Source organism: Littorina saxatilis, linkage group LG12 (genome assembly GCF_037325665.1).
Source record: "Littorina saxatilis isolate snail1 linkage group LG12, US_GU_Lsax_2.0, whole genome shotgun sequence".
Lineage (NCBI taxonomy): Eukaryota > Metazoa > Mollusca > Gastropoda > Littorinimorpha > Littorinidae > Littorina > Littorina saxatilis.
This window is the reverse complement of record NC_090256.1, coordinates 39,926,163-39,943,329: the sequence shown is the minus strand read 5'-3', so window position 1 is coordinate 39,943,329 and position 17,167 is coordinate 39,926,163. Positions and strand designations below refer to the sequence as shown.

Sequence of the window (17,167 nt, the reverse complement as noted above, 5' to 3'; positions counted from 1 at the left end):
TGATCATATGTGACCAAATGTGTCTCATGATGAAAGCATAACATGTGCCCCTCATAATTTTTAAGTTTGAAACAGTTATCTTCCATAGTTCAGGGTCAAGGTCACTTCAAAATATGTATACAATCCAACTTTGAAGAGCTCCTGTGACCTTGACCTTGAAGCAAGGTAAACCAAACTGGTATCAAAAGATGGGGCTTACTTTGCCCTATATATCATATATAGGTGAGGTATTGAATCTCAAAAACTTCAGAGAAAATGGGAAAAATGTGAAAAATAGCTGTTTTTTAGGCAACATTTATGGCCCCTGCGACCTTGACCTTGAAGCAAGGTCACGATGCTATGTATGTTTTTTGGGGCCTTGTCATCATACACCATCTTGCCAAATTTGGTACTGATAGACTGAATAGTGTCCAAGAAATATCCAACGTTAAAGTTTTCCGGACGGACGGACGGACGGACGGACGGACGGACGACTCGGGTGAGTACATAGACTCACTTTTGCTTCGCATGTGAGTCAAAAATGGGAAAAATAGCTGTTTTTTAGACAACATTTATGGCCCCTGCGACCTTGACCTTGAAGCAAGGTCACGATGCTATGTATGTTTTTTGGGGCCTTGTCATCATACACCATCTTGCCAAATTTGGTACTGATAGACTGAATAGTGTCCAAGAAATATCCAACGTTAAAGTTTTCCGGACGGACGGACGCCGGGACGGACGGACGGACGGACGGACGACTCGGGTGAGTACATAGACTCTCTTTTGCTTCGCATGTGAGTCAAAAAGCAACGAGTGTAAAGCCGGTACGGTACAGCAAGCCATGTAGTATTCTGTTTATCCTACATACTGTACTTACGTGTATTTTACTCAAAACGTCCCGCAGTCGAGGCGGCGAAATTCAAGACGCTTCTTTTGGAACCTCGATCTCTTCCAAAGCCTCGTGCAATCTCTTACGTCAAAGCAAAGAAACGTCACTCTGGAAAGTGTAGCGTGACGTGTTAGTTCCAACAGTTCATCGAGGTGAATTAGCGAACGCAATTTTTTTTCTTCTCCGTAATGACGTTTGTTTCGGTGACTTTGGCATCATAAGCAGTGGAAAAACAGGCTCCTGCCAGACTTGCTTGACATGACCTCATTTACATGATATACACACGTATGGTTTGAACGATAGTGTTATCTAATGAGTGGTCTCTCTCACGTATGTAGGATAAAATGCTTTATACAACACCCCAACGTTATGTCCCATTACAGTGGAAATTTGAGAGTAAAAAAAGAAAATGATAAACACAAACTAAACAATAACAACTTTTTTTGACCCAGTTGCATCCAAATTGACAGGATTGATACTTGGCTGACCAAGACAACAAAAATGTGTCTTCAGACACTTAAGTGTCCTCATTTCTGATACAATGACGTCATAGCATGATGTCATCGCCACTAGTCTAGCCATGACTAAATCAGCTGTGACCTCAATCATATTTTGATGAAGTGGAGACTTATTTCCTGGTTACCTCAGTGGATATTTTTGGTAGTGATTGATCTTTTCCAGCAAACATTTTCATATTGTGACCTTTACATATGTCATCAATACCTGCAAGTGTGTGAAATTGAGAGGGTTTAACTTTAAAAACATCAGAGAATTCCTCAATGTTTAGTTTTTAGGAACCGAACATGATCCCGCTGTGACCCCAACATTTGACAAGGGTCAACGAAACTTGGGTCATGTCGGGAGATCATCAAACCCTAGAAATATGCTAAGTTTCAAAGCTCTAGCTTCAAAAACATCCGAGATTTTTGTCTAGGGACGGCCTGCCTAACACTGCTCATTCCTAATTAAGACTCTCCTCATTACTCAGGGGAGTCAAAAACGAACGTGTGCGTCATGTTCGCACCGCGGGATGATCATGAGGCAATAAGTGCTTTTTGCTGCGACATGTATTTTGACTTATTCATGTGAGAAAGCCCGTGTGTGGTACATCGTGTGTGTGCGTGCGTGCGTGCGTGTGTGCTTGCGTGCGCGTGCGTTTTTGTTACGACTACGTGATAAGAAGTCGCAATCTCCCTCCCTCTCTCTCCCCCCGAAACGTGTGTATAGCAATGTTTGCATTTCTTTTCTTTTTTTGTATTAGGCCAAAAAAAAAAAATTGTCTGTTTCTGGTCACCCGACCGACCCTAAATTTCGGCGCCGACCCTAAACTTTTTTTTCCAAACTCAAATTTTTTTATTTATTTTTTGGTGGTATAAGGACAGGGTGAGAAAATGAACAACAAAAACGTGTGAAAACGAAAGTCCGCTGACGATTGAAGGGGCATAACCCTCGATAGGGCGCACCAAAATTGAAAAAGTATACCGGTAACAAACCGTGGAAGAATGAAAATAAGCTGCACATCAAAGGAAGAATACAGAGTGGAAATATGTGAGAGGTGGTTCCCCTGTCACATCTGAGAGAGGAAACGCTTCCTGCACGGGGTCAGTGACCGGTCAGTGACCGAGTTTAACAGACTGGAAATGTGTGTGCTCTGTGTGTGCGGCCAGATCAAAGGCAGGTCAATTGTGATAGCTGGGTGGCCTTGTTTATAGACACGACCTTCTTCCCAGGGGTCAATGACCCAGTTTTTGCCATGAGAGGTGGTTCCCCTGTCATATCCTGCACCGGGGTCAGTGACCGGTCAGTGACCGAGGCAGGTCTATTGTGATAGCTGGGTGGCTTGAGAGCTCGAGGAAACTTGGCCAGGGCAGTACCTAGTAGCTGAAACATGCATTATCACAAGTTGTTTGACTGTACGTACTCAGAATTTTTTTTCGTATTTCATACACGGATTAGACGCTTCGTTATACAAGACGCAGGGGTCGAACTCGAGGAAGGAAAAAAGTCGTGCCTTAATATGACCCGGAAAGTACAAAGTACGGTACTTCCTGTAAAACCACCAAACACCGAAGCATTCACGCTGCGTTGAAATATGGAATCTAAAGGTGATGTTCGACACATTCTGGTGTTGACGCTGGAGAAGTGCGTGCACGAAAAAACGGGAGTTAAACTTGCGTATCCTGAAACATTCACGCTCCGGGATGTGTTTCATGATATCCATACACCCGAGTTTGACTTGAAAAAACATTCGGTGCAGGTGAAAGCTTCTTTCTTTCTTTATTTGGTGTTTAACGTCGTTTTCAACCACGAAGGTTATATCGCGACGAAGGTGAAAGCTGACGAATACGACCTTGACTGGTCACTGACGATCAGACCAGGTAAACAAAGAAAACAAGAGGCGAAGCCATCAAGGCTCACGTAAGAAATCGACAAACAGTAACACAAACTCAATCACTCCGTCACACATACACACACACACACACACACACACACACACAGAGAAAGAGCATAGGTGAAACTGTGCAAGAAAGCGAGACACTAGATCTAGATCTGTCTGTCTGCATGTACACTAGTCTCGGCCCGCTCAAAATAATAATGACCGAGACTCTCAGTACTTTCTTCGCGTGACGTCTAACCCTCTTACGTCATAATGTGACGTCAATGTAATGTGACGTCTTCAAATGTTAGAGTTTCTACCACAGACATACACACGCACGCACGCACGCACATACGCACATACGCACGCACGCACAGACAGACAAAGTTACGATCGCATAGGCTACACTTACGTGAGCCAAACATGTCATACTCTTTCAGTCTTTGTCACAGATTTGTAAATGTGTTGAGTGTCTTGTCTCTATGTATAGTGAATCCAGTCTCTTTGCGCGATTTTTAAAGTTAGTTTTATTGGTCTACATTTGGGGAAGAAAAAAAAAAAAAAAAAAAAAAAAAAAAAAAAAAGCCGACCTACCGACCCTAATTTTTTTAGCCATGTTACCAGAAACAGACAATTTTTTTTTTTGGCCTTAGTAGTGTTTGCATTTTAATTTGCTTTGTTTAGTGCTAATCTGCTACTTGGTATGATGTGATTGTGTGTGCGAGTGCGAGTTCGGTGTATGTGTGTGTGTGTGTGTGTGGGGGGACAAAATGCTAGACAGACATGCAAACAAAAAACACATATGATCGTGTTATGGATCTAGAAGTCTGTTGTTGCGGTATTTCATGTGTGAGAGAGAGAGAGAGAGAGAGAGAGAGAGAGAGAGAGAGAGAGAGAGAGAGAGAGAGAGACTCACGTCGTTTCCTATCAACGGTTTCGTTGATTCATCGCCCGCATCATTAGGAGGGCCAAAGCAGATTCTGCAATAGAGAAATAGATAATACTGCATGGCTTCCTGAGTAAAAACAGTTTTACAGAGTCTGTTTTTATTTGTTTGTTTTTTTAAATATTGAAACGCGAGCATCAGTAGGTTCAAACGTGGGCAATAAGGGCCTTGCCCACGCTATGTGTACAACTTTACTTTCAGACATGGGTTTTTGTTTGTTTTGTTTTTTGGTCATCAATCGGCTAAACCTCAAAACTCCTTTCGAATTGCCGGTAATGTTGTTGTCATTTCGGGGATGTGACGATTTATTTTCTTGGTGAGGGCAAGGGGGCGCCACGAAAAGACTCCCTTAAACATCTTGAAAATGGCACGTTCTTTGCCCAAATTTGCCGAAGAAAACAAATGTGGGCAACATTTATGTCTTTACATGTACACAAGTTTAAGCTTGAAGACTGCATTTTGTCATATTTTTCCTATGACGGCTTACTAGCGCCAAAACTCAAAATTAGTAATTAACCCGTGAAAGTTACTAATTTTCACGAGAAAATTACGATTATGACGTGTTAATTACTAATTTTCACGTGTTAATAACTAATTTTCAAGTGTTAATGTCTAATTTTCAGTTTTGGCTCGCTTCCTGACGGCTTACTAGCGCCAAAACTAAAAATTAGTAATTTTCACGCCTTAATTACTAATTTTCATGTGCCTCGTGACTGTGGGGGCTCAATGCGCATGCGCGACTGTTACACCGGCCAGAGCGAAACATCCTTCGATTCGAAACTTTTCTGGTCCATAGTTCTTTAATCCGATTTAAAAATAGTGTGAGAGTGATGTTTGCCGGACGTTGAAGCCTCTAAGTGCGGACTCTTAAAGTCCGACTACTGTGACCGAAAACGAGGCAAAAATGAAAATGAGTAATTAACACTGTTAATTACTCATTTTCACGTGAAAATGGTAACCCTAGGTTTTGGAACTAGTAAGCCGTCATATATTCCTCCGAACACTATCTGTCGGTGAGTGAGACAAGAAGACAGCATAATAAAGACTTACTGCCAGCAAGTTTTCTCTTGTTCCTTTATGACTTTCGTGCTTTCCTTGCCACGGTTTCGAAAGAATATAAACTGAAAAGAAAATATATACCTGTACACATGGTGACATTGTTCCTTAAATGGAGACTAATTCTAACAGTTAGCGGAAATGCCAGTTAAACAAGTAAAAAATTAAAACAAGTCGCATGAAGCAAAATCAAAACATTTAGTCAATCTGTCGTCCTGAAATTAAAAAATCAACACTGATGTAGCAAAGTGCACTTCGCTACCCTAAACACTCTAATCATCGCATAGCGAAACAGCCTTGTGTACAGTACAAACGGGATAACCCACCCCATAGCAGACGATACGATGCTGCGCGCGCACCATTGCCGGCGCAAATTCTAATAAAATACCTTTCTTTATATATCTACCTAACTTCTATCTTTCAAAGTCCCTTTTATCTTTGATACGATCCTAATTATATTTAGGTTTGCATAGAAGTCACTGATTAGGCTGGATGGCTGCATATTATTGTGTTATTTACGATAATGCTTCGAACTGACCAAAGCGCCTGCCAAACGGTTGTGTGACGTGTCTAGTGTGTTGGCGAAGTGTCTTGTGCTTGTCACTTCTCGCTTTCAGCCCTCACCGCTGGCTAGCACCGTCTGTCCTTTTTAGGACAATGCGAAAAGAGAGCAGAATGCGTCAGTCTCTCCTGCCAGTACAATAACCTCTCCACAACAAGCCCTATGTAGTGCCTCCATCGCGGCGACAGGCGTAAACTGGGTACCGCAAGGCCCCAGGCTAGACTACAAGGACTCGGAGGAGGTTGGCCCCTAGACGTGCGGCATGCGGGCCCACCGGTGTGTGGAAACGCCCAGGTGCCCACGAACCAACCTCCAGCTATGGGTCAAATAGCCGGGCAGGATAGGCTCGTCAACCCTGGCAGGCAGCTATCCTAAGAGAAGACCACTCTGAATTCAAAACGAGGGTAGAGGAGGCTCATCATCCATGGAAGGAAACTCGTCTAGGAGAAGGAAAACTCCGAAATGAAACCCACGCAGTCCCTCGAAGACGGAACGGTACTGGCCTTTTTTAGGCGGGGAGCAGACCGGGTGCCTACGCTATCCTCGACAAATGGTTGTGTCATCAACGAATCAACGTGATGGTGTCGTCTTCATGGATCGCAGCCAGGTGAAGACGGTGCCGGGCCCTCAGCCTCAAAGGGGCCCACCCAATGCGACTGGCGACTCCCACCCATCTGACGTGGCCGGGGATGGGCGGAGTAGAGCTACCGGCTACCAGATCAAAGTCATGCACTGGAATGCTGAGGGGGTGAGGAACAAGAAAATTGACCTTCAGAATTTTCTGAAGCAACAAAATATTGATGTTTGCTGCATGCAGGAAACACATCTGAACAGCAGTCACCGTTTCTCCATTCGAGGGTATGAAACTTTTCGACATGACAGAGCATCAGGACACAAAGGTGGTGTTATCATTCTCGTCAAAAACTCGATGGCCGCAGCGGAGATTTATCGATCCCAGGATGGTGCCACAGAGTGCCTAGGAGTCTGTCTCCTTGCCGGGAAGAAGCCCCTTGCCATCTTCAACGTCTATTCCCCACCAGCCAAGCAGCTTGATCCTCACAACATACCGATTCTCCCCGATCGTTGTCTCATCACGGGCGACTTCAACAGTCACTCCCCGAGTTGGGGCTATCGACAGATCGACAGTAAGGGTGAGGAGGTAGAAGACTGGATGCTCACCAACCAACTGACTCTTCTCAACCAACCAGATGACCCGTGCACTTACTACTCCAGAGCTTGGCGAACCACTAGTAGCCCTGATCTTGCCATCGCCACGGACGATGTTGCCCAGATCACCACACGGGAAGTGAGTTCGCAGTTGGGGGGAAGTGACCACAAGCCTGTCATTCTCAACATGAACGAAGAGAGAAACACCACCACCCAAAAGCAAACACCAAGATGGAACTACAAGAAGGCCAAATGGGGGATGTTCCAACAACTACTGGACAAAAACTGCAGGAAACTGGACTTCAAAGACCAGAACCTGAACCAACATGCTGAACTCTTCTGTCAAGCTGTCTTGAAGGCAGCGAAAAACTCAATTCCGAGAGGCTCCAGAAAGAATTACAAACCAGGATGGAACTCCCACCTACAACAACTCCATGACATGCTCAGCTCCGCCAGAGAAGCCATGGAACTCAACCCTACTGATGAAAACGTCACAGCCCACAACAGAGCCAGAGCAGAATTCACCAGAGAGAAGCTCCAGCAGCTTCGCAACAGTTGGCACGAGAAAACCCAGTCTCTCAACATGGAAAAGGACACAACAAAACTGTGGCAGCTCGCACACACTCTCAACGATGATGTCCAGGAAAGAAAACAAACAGTCCTAGAACTCGATGGAGAGCTTCAAACAGGGAAAAAAGCAGCCAACACTCTTGCCAACATGTACCAGGAAACCAGTACAGTCAAGTTGCCAAGAGACAGAACAAAAGCAGTCCGAGAAGCCATCCGACAACCCTCAGAGAAGGGCGCCAACAGCAGCTGCATGTACGATCCCATCCGTCTGGACGAGCTGGAAGCCGCCATCAAGGCGCTGAAATGCAAGAAGGCCCCAGGCCCTGATGGAATCAGCAATGACATGCTTAAACACATGGGAACCATCGCCAAGAAAACCCTTTTGCTGCTCTTCAACGAGTCCTGGAAATCAACAACAGTACCAGCCATGTGGAAGAAAGCCCACATAGTCCCTATCCACAAGAAGGGAAAGAACAAGAAAGACCCCAAGAGCTACAGACCCATCAGCTTGATCAGCTGCCTCGGTAAGCTGATGGAGAGAATCCTCAACAGAAGACTGATCTGGCACCTCGAGACAAACGGCATGTTGACCCCAACACAAACAGGCTACCGAAAGAATCGAAGCACGGAAGACCAGCTGGCTCTCCTAGCGCAGGAAATCGAGACTGCCTTCCAGGAGAAGAAGAAAGTGGTGAGCGTGTTCTTCGATTTATCGGCTGCGTTTGACAAAGTGTGGCGAGAGGGCTTGCTCCTGAAGATACACCAAGCTGGAATCACAGGGCGGATGTTCGGATGGATCAAGTCGTTCCTCCACGAGAGATCGGCAAAGGTTCTCCTTGATGGACATGAAAGCGTGAGCGTCAAGATGAGAGAGGGCGTGCCGCAGGGCGGAGTTATCTCCCCTACGTTATTCCTTGTCTATATCAACGACATCACCACCTCCATTCCCAGACTGGTTTCCAACACGCTGCACGCAGATGACTTAGCAGTCTGGCACGCTTCAGAGCATACCACCACAGCAGCCTACAGACTCCAACAGAGCGTCGACAGTATCAAGAAGTGGACTGACGACTGGGGACTTGAAATCAACCGAGTCAAAACCGTCTCCACTGTCTTCAGCTTGTCGACCTCCAAGGAGAAAGTTCAGCTCAAGCTGGGTGACACTGTCCTGCCCCAAGTAGACACTCCAACTTTCCTGGGTGTGAAGCTTGACCGGCGCCTGTCCTGGAAGCCACACATAGAGGACATGGAATCCAGAGGGATCAAAAGGCTCGCCCTCATGAGAAAGTTGTCAGGCACAACATGGGGTGCAAACTCCAAAATCCTGAAGAAAGTCTATACAGGAACTGTCAGACCCGTGCTTGAATATGCTTCAAGCTCATGGAACACAGCAGCCAAGACCAACAAAGCCAGACTAGACAAGGTACAGAACCTTGGTCTCAGAACTATACTTGGTGCAATGAAGACGACACCCATTACAGAAATGGAAAAGACTGCGTCAGTTCAGCCCCTGGAAGCCAGAAGAGAAGAAAAACTCCTCATCCAAGGAGAAAAGATGAAACGTCTCGAGAGCCACCCACTCCATGACAAGCTCCAAGCACTTACCAAAAACCGCCTCAAGCGCCAAAGCCTGAACCATCAGATAAAGGAGCAGCAGAGAAACAATGCTGACATTCTGACTCCAAGCCCGACCCAGTGTGAGCCTCTGACCAGCACAGATTGGACTCCACAACGCCTAGGAGCGGAAATCAGAACAAGCATTCCAGGCGTCACCTCCAAACAGAACCAAAGTGACGCCGCTCTGAGAGCCCTGGCGCTGGACGAAATCCACCAACGCTATCCAGCCAGCAAGTGGACTCTTGCCTACACTGATGGCTCAGCAGAGGATGCAACGAGGAATGGAGGTAGCGGAGCATACATCTTGCAGCCCAAGAAGCCCCCAACAACACTGTCAGCTCCAAGCGGAGCCCTCAGCTCCAATTTCAAAGCTGAGGTCAACGCGCTCTCCCTTGCAGCAAGCTTCCTCAACTCAGTGGAAGAAACACCAAAGAACACTGTCTTCCTGACCGACTCAGTCTCTGCACTACAAGCCCTCGAATCCAGCAACACAGACCAGAGCTTGGAAGAGCTGAAGCACCAGATCAGCACCCTCGCCAGGAAGTCCACAGTCGTCCTTCAGTGGATACCAGCACACTGCGGAATCTCTGGTAACGAGAAGGCAGACGAGCTCGCCAAGAATGGCAGCAAGATGGAACAGCCAAACCACTGCCAGTCATATCGAGAGGCAAAGACCCTCATAAAACACAGATGGAAAGAGAAATTTACCAACAAAACTTCTGGCTACAAGCCACAACAAGACCCCCTCCATCTCCTAAGCCGTGCTGAGCAGGCTATCATCTTCCGCCTCCGCACTGGACACTGCTGCCTCAAAGCACACCTAAGGAGGATAGGTGTAGCAGAGTCTGCCACATGTGACTGTGGAGAGGGAGATCAGACTCCAGAACATGTTCTCCAAGCATGTCCCCTCCTCGACCAACTGCGGATCCAGACATGGCCTGACCCAACAGATCTGAGGACCAAAATGTGGGGAGCACTGGAGGACCTGGAAAGAACGTCCATGTTCATGGCATCCTCCAGATTCCGAGTCTGACACAACCGTCGTACGAAGAAGAAGAAGAACTGACCAAAGCGTCATTCTGACCTTGACCGGTTTTCATGCATCGTCGAGAGAAATTGATTCTCACAAACTCAACTTTGTCTTTTCAATCATTGTTTTGTCATTTTTGTATCACTATTACATATCCCGTACCTATGTTGCATATGATTTTAGTTTGTTTATAAGGATTTGGTTGTAATGAGTGATGTTTGGTTCCTTTGCAAAGATTGCTAATTTATGCAGACAGGTACTCGCGCAGGAATTTAGCCGATTCCATTTACTTTCGGACTTTACCGCTTCGTACTAAGTCAATGTATAATTTTCCCCCAAGTAACGCATATCATGATGTTTGTCTAGGGTTCTTCTTTTTATCTGTATGATTTATGAGTTTGTCCATTATTCCAGTTTAGAGAGTTTTGTAATTTTCCGCACTGAAGTTGGTTCAGTGCCTTCACTAGGACCATTGTTTTTGCATCCTACTAAATAAATATAAGTTTTTACGAAATGTGATCTATTGCAATAGAAAGCTAAAGGTCGTAGCTTTAATTTGATGTATTGTTTGTTATGATTGGTTATGTATTTGTTTAAATAACGTAGGGTAAAGCAAGTGTAAGAAACACAGATTCCGTGTTTCTGGCCGTATTCAGGCGATTTTTATTCTCGGCGGACGGTGCTTTCTGTGCAGTCCGCGCCGGGGCTATAAGTATAAGCCGGACCCCGGCATAAGCATGCCAAATTGCTCTAAGCAGAGAGGTCGTTAAACTGTATTTTCGTCGCATGAGTATGCATTCGCTCCTAGCAGCTGAACACGACACTACACTTGCTTTGCTGTCTACGGGTTTCGCCTTCGGCCTCTACGTTTCCTTGCATTGTTTTCTTGAATAAAAAGTTGAAACAAGACGCTTGGACTTGGGCTTCGTGTATCTACTACCCTTCCACTCCTCCACTACATTTGGCGCTGCGAGCAGGGTACAGAAGCATCAACTGAAAGAAGACAGTACAGGCAAACATGGCGGACGAGGCAAACACCCCCAACCTGCGGCTCTGCAAGCTGAGGCGTTTCACCGGCGAGGGCGACTGCGCCGAGACTTTTATTCAGGAGGCCAAGCTGATCCTGCAGCTACAGACGGTCCCTGCACTTGCTGCAGCGGCATGGATCCTTGGAGCGCTGGACGGAAGGGCTCGACAGGAGGTCATCAGGCGACCAGCAGCAGAGGTCAACACGCCGGCCAAAATTTACGCCATCTTGGAGCAGACGTGGGGCGACCAGCGAGATAGTGTCGCACTGGCTGCCGCCTTCCACAGACGACAACAGGGTCTCGGCGAGTCCGTTAGCGAGTACGCCAGCCATCTACGCGCTGTGTGGGCCAAGACCAATGCTGCCGAGGCCAACACACTGAACGACAATACGCTGCGCAAGACCTTCGCCACAGGACTCCACCCACAATCCCTGAAGCGTGACATGTGCCGCTTCCTGCGAGAAAAGCCGGCCGCCACCTTCGACGAGGTCACCAGCGAGGCCATGCGATGGATGCGGGAAGATAGCCCTGCTGAAGCAACAGCTGAACAAGTCTTCGCTGCACCGGACCCCTCCATCGCAAGGCTCGAAGCACGCATCGCTGCCCTCACCACGGAGACAGAGTCCCTCAAGCTACAACTGGCGTCACAACCACCACCAGCTGCACCGACGCACCACCATCACCAACAGCAGAACCATCAACCCCAGTGCAACTGGTGTGGCAGAGTCGGCCACCGTGAATCCGACTGCTTCCAGAAACAGCGATACCACAACAAACAGCGGCATCGGCCCCGACCACAGCAACAACAACAGCACCAGCAGCATGAAAAACTTTTAACCCCCGCTGTCACAAAACATTCAGCGGGGGGTAGGAAGAAGAAGACATCACTCACCGGCCAGTGTCCAACTGCCGATATCTCAATCAACGGACGCCCGGCCGAAGCTCTACTCGACACAGGCAGTGAGGTGACGACCGTCACCGACACATGGGTGGCCCAGCATCTCGCCCACTGCGACATCAGTGCCTGCCACGTCACCCTTCGAGCTGTCAACGGCGCTGAAGTTCCTTACTCCGGGGTCATCGTCGTCGACATCTCCATCCTGGGCCACCTCTGCAAGGATGTTCCAGTCCTTGTCGTCAAGGAGCCTACCGAGCCGTTCATGCAGAACCGCAAGAAGCGACTGCCGGTCTTGGTGGGCATGAACGTCCTTTCAACTTGCCTGCCCCAGATGTCCAACCTCCCTCCTTCCCTGCAAGCTGCTGTCCGGGAAGTTCGACTAGATCGCAACTCAACACGTGGTCTAGCTCGGACTTCCACTCCCTGCTCAATCCCTGCCTACTCCATGGCCACAATCCGGGTTACCAGCAACCAGAGGTACACTCGGCAATTGCTGGCTTCTCCTCTTTCCCATCCCCTTCCTGGCGGTCTGCTGACTGTCCCCACCTTGGTCGCTGGGAACCCCTCCTGCCGGTTCATCAGGATTGCAAACCTCTCTCCTGAGGACAAGACGCTGCCTGCCAGAACGCCGATCGCCACACTGCACGCCACTGACACAGTCGAGAGCCAGTCCGACGTCACCTACAGCGCTACAGTCAACGAGCTAGTCATCTCCACGCAGCGCCTGTCTTCAGGAGACACGAAAACACCGGCACTAGCTCCATTCCATCTGCCAGACTTCAATGGAACCAGCAGCCAGAAGCAACGCCTCGAAGAGCTGCTGAGCAAACGAGCTGACGCGTTCCAGACCACTCCAGCAGACTTGGGCTACTGCGACGCCGTCCACCACAAATTGAGGACGACAGACTCCAAACCTGTCGCCCAGCCTTACCGCCGCATTCCCCCAAACAATTTCAAGGAGGTGCAAGAGCATCTGAAGGAGCTGCTTGACCGCAATATCATCACAGAGAGCCATAGCCCTTACGCTGCCCCAATCGTCATCGTCAGGAAGAAGGACGGCTCCATCCGCCTCTGCGTCGACTACCGCCGGCTCAATTCCAAGACAGTCGGCGACGCCTACCCGCTACCAAGAATCCAGGAGTCCTTCGACGCACTGGTGGGGTCTCAATACTTCTCGACCCTCGACCTGGCCAGCGGCTACCACCAGATTGCGATGGACCCGGCGGACCAGCACAAGACGGCGTTTGTCACCCCCATGGGCCTCTACGAATACACACGCATGCCCATGGGACTCATCTCTGCCCCAGCCACGTTCCAGCGTCTTATGCAGACCACCATGTCAGAGTTCTTGTTCCAGTTCTTGCTTGTCTACCTGGACGACCTCCTCGTCTACTCAAAGACCTTTGACGAGCACCTGGAACACCTCGACCGCCTGCTGGAACGTCTCATTAAGACCGGCCTCAAGATCCGACCAGACAAGTGTCAGTTCCTTCGCCGCCAGGTCACCTATTTGGGCCACACAATTTCGGCAGAGGGCATCAGCTGTGAAGCCGGCAAGGTCGACGCCGTGGTCAACTGGCCTACGCCCACGACCACAACTGAAGTCCGCAGCTTCCTCGGGTTCGCAAGCTATTACCGGCGCTTCATTGCCAAGTTTTCGAAGCTCGCGGGTCCTCTGCACGACCTGGTGGCAGAGGCCGAAAAAGGCACCAAGAAGAAGAAGAAAACAGACCTGAGGCACCTCTGGAAAGACACGCATCAAGTCACTTTCGACGCCATGAAGCGAGCCCTGACCTCGGCCCCAGTCCTTGCCTACGCTGACTTCAAGCAGCCTTTCATCCTGGAGACAGACGCCAGCCACGACGGACTCAGCGCCATCCTCTCCCAAGAACAGGAAGGACGACGCAGAGTCATCGCCTACGCGAGTCGACGATTGCGGCCGACAGAGAAAAACCAGGCTGCATACAGCAGCATGAAGCTGGAATTCCTGGCGATAAAATGGGCAATCTCCGAAAAATTCAGACACTACCTGCTGGGGGCAACATTCACCGTCCTCACGGACAACAATCCATTGGTCCACTACAAAACGGCCCCCATCGGAGCTCTGGAACAGCGCTGCGCAGCCCAACTGGCTCAGTTCAATTTTACGATCAAATACCAGCCAGGGAAAACAAACCCCGCTGACGCTCTCTCCAGGATGCCCCCGTCTTTTCCCTCTCCCACGACGTCCACCTCTCTCCCCCCTGAACTGGCAGCAGCGCAGCAAGTCTGCTGCGAAAGACAGTCCACCGTCAACCCAGACGTGTCTCCCGCCTTTCATCATCCAGACACAAAAGCAGAGCCTGAGACAATCTTCCCTCGGCTGTCGTCCACAGAACTACAACGGCTTCAGAGGGAAGACACCACCATCGGGCCTGTTTTAACGACCTGGCCCACCAAACCTGCCACAGGCCAAGACCGTCAGCTGCGCAGCCTTGTACAACAGCACGACCGTCTCTATCTGAGAGACGGCGTCCTCTATAGAAAGGTTACTGACTCCATCCACGGGCCCCAGTTCCAGCTCGTCTTGCCGTCAACGCTCCGTCCAGATGTCCTAGCCATGCTACACGACAACATGGGTCATCAGGGCTACGACAGAACCATGCAACTTCTTCGGTCCCGGGTCTACTGGCCAGCAATGTACAGCCAGGTGAAGCAGTACCTCGACAACTGTCAGCGCTGCTGTATGGGTCGTCTCCCCTCAACGACCCACACCACTTCTACGCCTCTGCTGGCCAGCCGCCCTCTTCAGGTCCTCGCCGTGGACTTCACCAAGCTAGAAATTGCCAGCGACAACCGCGAGAACGTCCTCGTCCTCACTGATGTCTTCAGCAAGTTCACACAGGCGATTCCCACCAGGAATCAAGAAGCTGCGACGGTGGCGAAAGTTCTGGTCAACAACTGGTTCCAGCGCTTCGGGGTTCCGGAGCGAATCCACAGTGACCAGGGCAGAGACTTTGAATCCAAACTCATAAAGGAACTCTGCGACATGTACGGCATCAAAAAGAGTCGCACCACACCGTATCATCCACAGGGCAACGGCCAGTGCGAACGGTTTAACAGGTCAATGCATAACCTGTTACGCTCCCTGCACCACGAGCAGAAGACCAGGTGGCCCCTTCATCTCCCGGAGCTGGTCCAGGCCTACAACAACACACCCCATGCGTCCACGGGCTTCGCACCACACTTCCTGCTCTTCGGGCAACAACCCAGGCTGCCCGTTGACGACATGTTGGGCTTCCCAGCCCCAGCAGCCAGCGGCACCATCGACTGGGTGCGGCAACATCGCCTGCGTTTGACAGAGGCTCATCAGAAGGCCTTTGACCACCTTCAACAGGCGGTGGTCAAGAGGACAGCGCTCACTGACAGACGCGCTGCAGACCACGGCCTCAACGTTGGTGACCACGTCTACCTGCGGAACCGGGTCCTGGGGCGCAACAAAATCCAGGACTATTGGAAGCCAGACATCTACAGGGTGACCTGCCGCGTCGCTGAACATCAGCACGTCTACCTCGTCGCGCCTTTGGCTGGTGGCGCAGAGCGAGCGGTCAATAGAAAAGATCTGCTGCCAACCTCCGAGGCTCTTGACTGCCACGACAAAGATACACCACCGTCTTCGGCTACCTCGGTGCCTGGTGAAACCGACTCTGAGAGTGATAGTGATGACGAACTCTGGATCACACTTCCAAGACCCAGACCTGCGGCTCTTGCGGGTCCGGCTGTGGTTGCTGTGCCTCCTCCTGCACCTGTTGCTCAACCGGTACCAGCACCTCGCCGGTCACAACGAATTGCTTGCATGCAAGGTAACAATTAACTTGATTTTATTTTTTGAATGATCGTTTACTCGGTAGGCTGAATTTGACTGATTCAGCTAAAGAACAATTCTACTAGTACTAGCATTCAACTGGGCTAAATAATGTTTTGCACATAAAACTCGCGAGTGTATCGTAACCCATGTGTATCGTTGAGATTTTTTCCCCGTTTTCATCACATACTATTTCTGGAGATCAGTAAGGTCTGAGTAGTAGTCGGTTAAAAGTCCAAAGTTAAGCCCTCAGTGCCATTGGCCCGTAAAGCTACCTATTTACGATTTAGGCGCAGAAACCCCTACAATTGATGAACGGGAATTATGGTTGACACATATATTTTGGGTAATGAACTCGTATCTAACTCATGACGTGGTGATATAGTAAGATGCCTTTACTGTAAAGCCGTGAGCGAGAGTTTTTGTGAGTGTTGAGCTTGTGCATACAAGAGCGCACATTGAAAGAGAAACCCTATATTATCAACTAAACGGGTTGGTGGGGATGAAGGTTGCATTTTTGTATGGTAGTGTTGACATTGTGTTACTTTTTCTCAGTGGAGAAAATTTAATAAATGTAGCAATGTTTTCCCATGAAATTCCTGATTGTTTGCACTTTTATGTTTTTGACGCAGTACTTTGATCATATGTGAGACACTTTGTAAAATGCAGGCCTCACTTTTGATTTAGCAAAGCTGGTACTGATCACGAGAACATGTTTTTGTAACTGTCGATTTTCTCAGTGACATATGTGAAAGTCATAGGCAAAGTTTTCGCAATTTTTCTCTTTTTGGATAATCTAAGATGGTTTGATAAATTCAGCCCTTAGGCTTTCCTGTTTTTCTTAAAATCAGCGCGGCCGCTGATATGTAAAAGAGTTGGGGGGGATGTAGCAAAGTGCACTTCGCTACCCTAAACACTCTAATCATCGCATAGCGAAACAGCCTTGTGTACAGTACAAACGGGATAACCCACCCCATAGCAGACGATACGATGCTGCGCGCGCACCATTGCCGGCGCAAATTCTAATAAAATACCTTTCTTTATATATCTACCTAACTTCTATCTTTCAAAGTCCCTTTTATCTTTGATACGATCCTAATTATATTTAGGTTTGCATAGAAGTCACTGATTAGGCTGGATGGCTGCATATTATTGTGTTATTTACGATAATGCTTCGAACTGACCAAAGCGTCACTCTGACCTT

The 17,167-nt window shown here is 48.7% G+C and overlaps 1 protein-coding gene across 8 annotated transcripts in view; it reads right to left on the bottom strand.

The window, feature by feature from the left end:
- The window catches only part of LOC138981922 (dentin sialophosphoprotein-like), a 70,793-nt gene that overhangs the window by 28,464 nt on the left and 25,162 nt on the right, over positions 1-17,167 (bottom strand). For all 8 annotated transcript variants that reach the window (XM_070355086.1, XM_070355088.1, XM_070355091.1 and 5 more), the window contains exons 9-10: positions 5,242-5,312; positions 4,162-4,225 (exon numbers count right to left, since the gene is read on the bottom strand). In XM_070355086.1, coding sequence (XP_070211187.1) covers positions 4,162-4,225; positions 5,242-5,312 — 135 coding nt within the window. The remainder of the gene's footprint in view (positions 1-4,161; positions 4,226-5,241; positions 5,313-17,167) is intronic.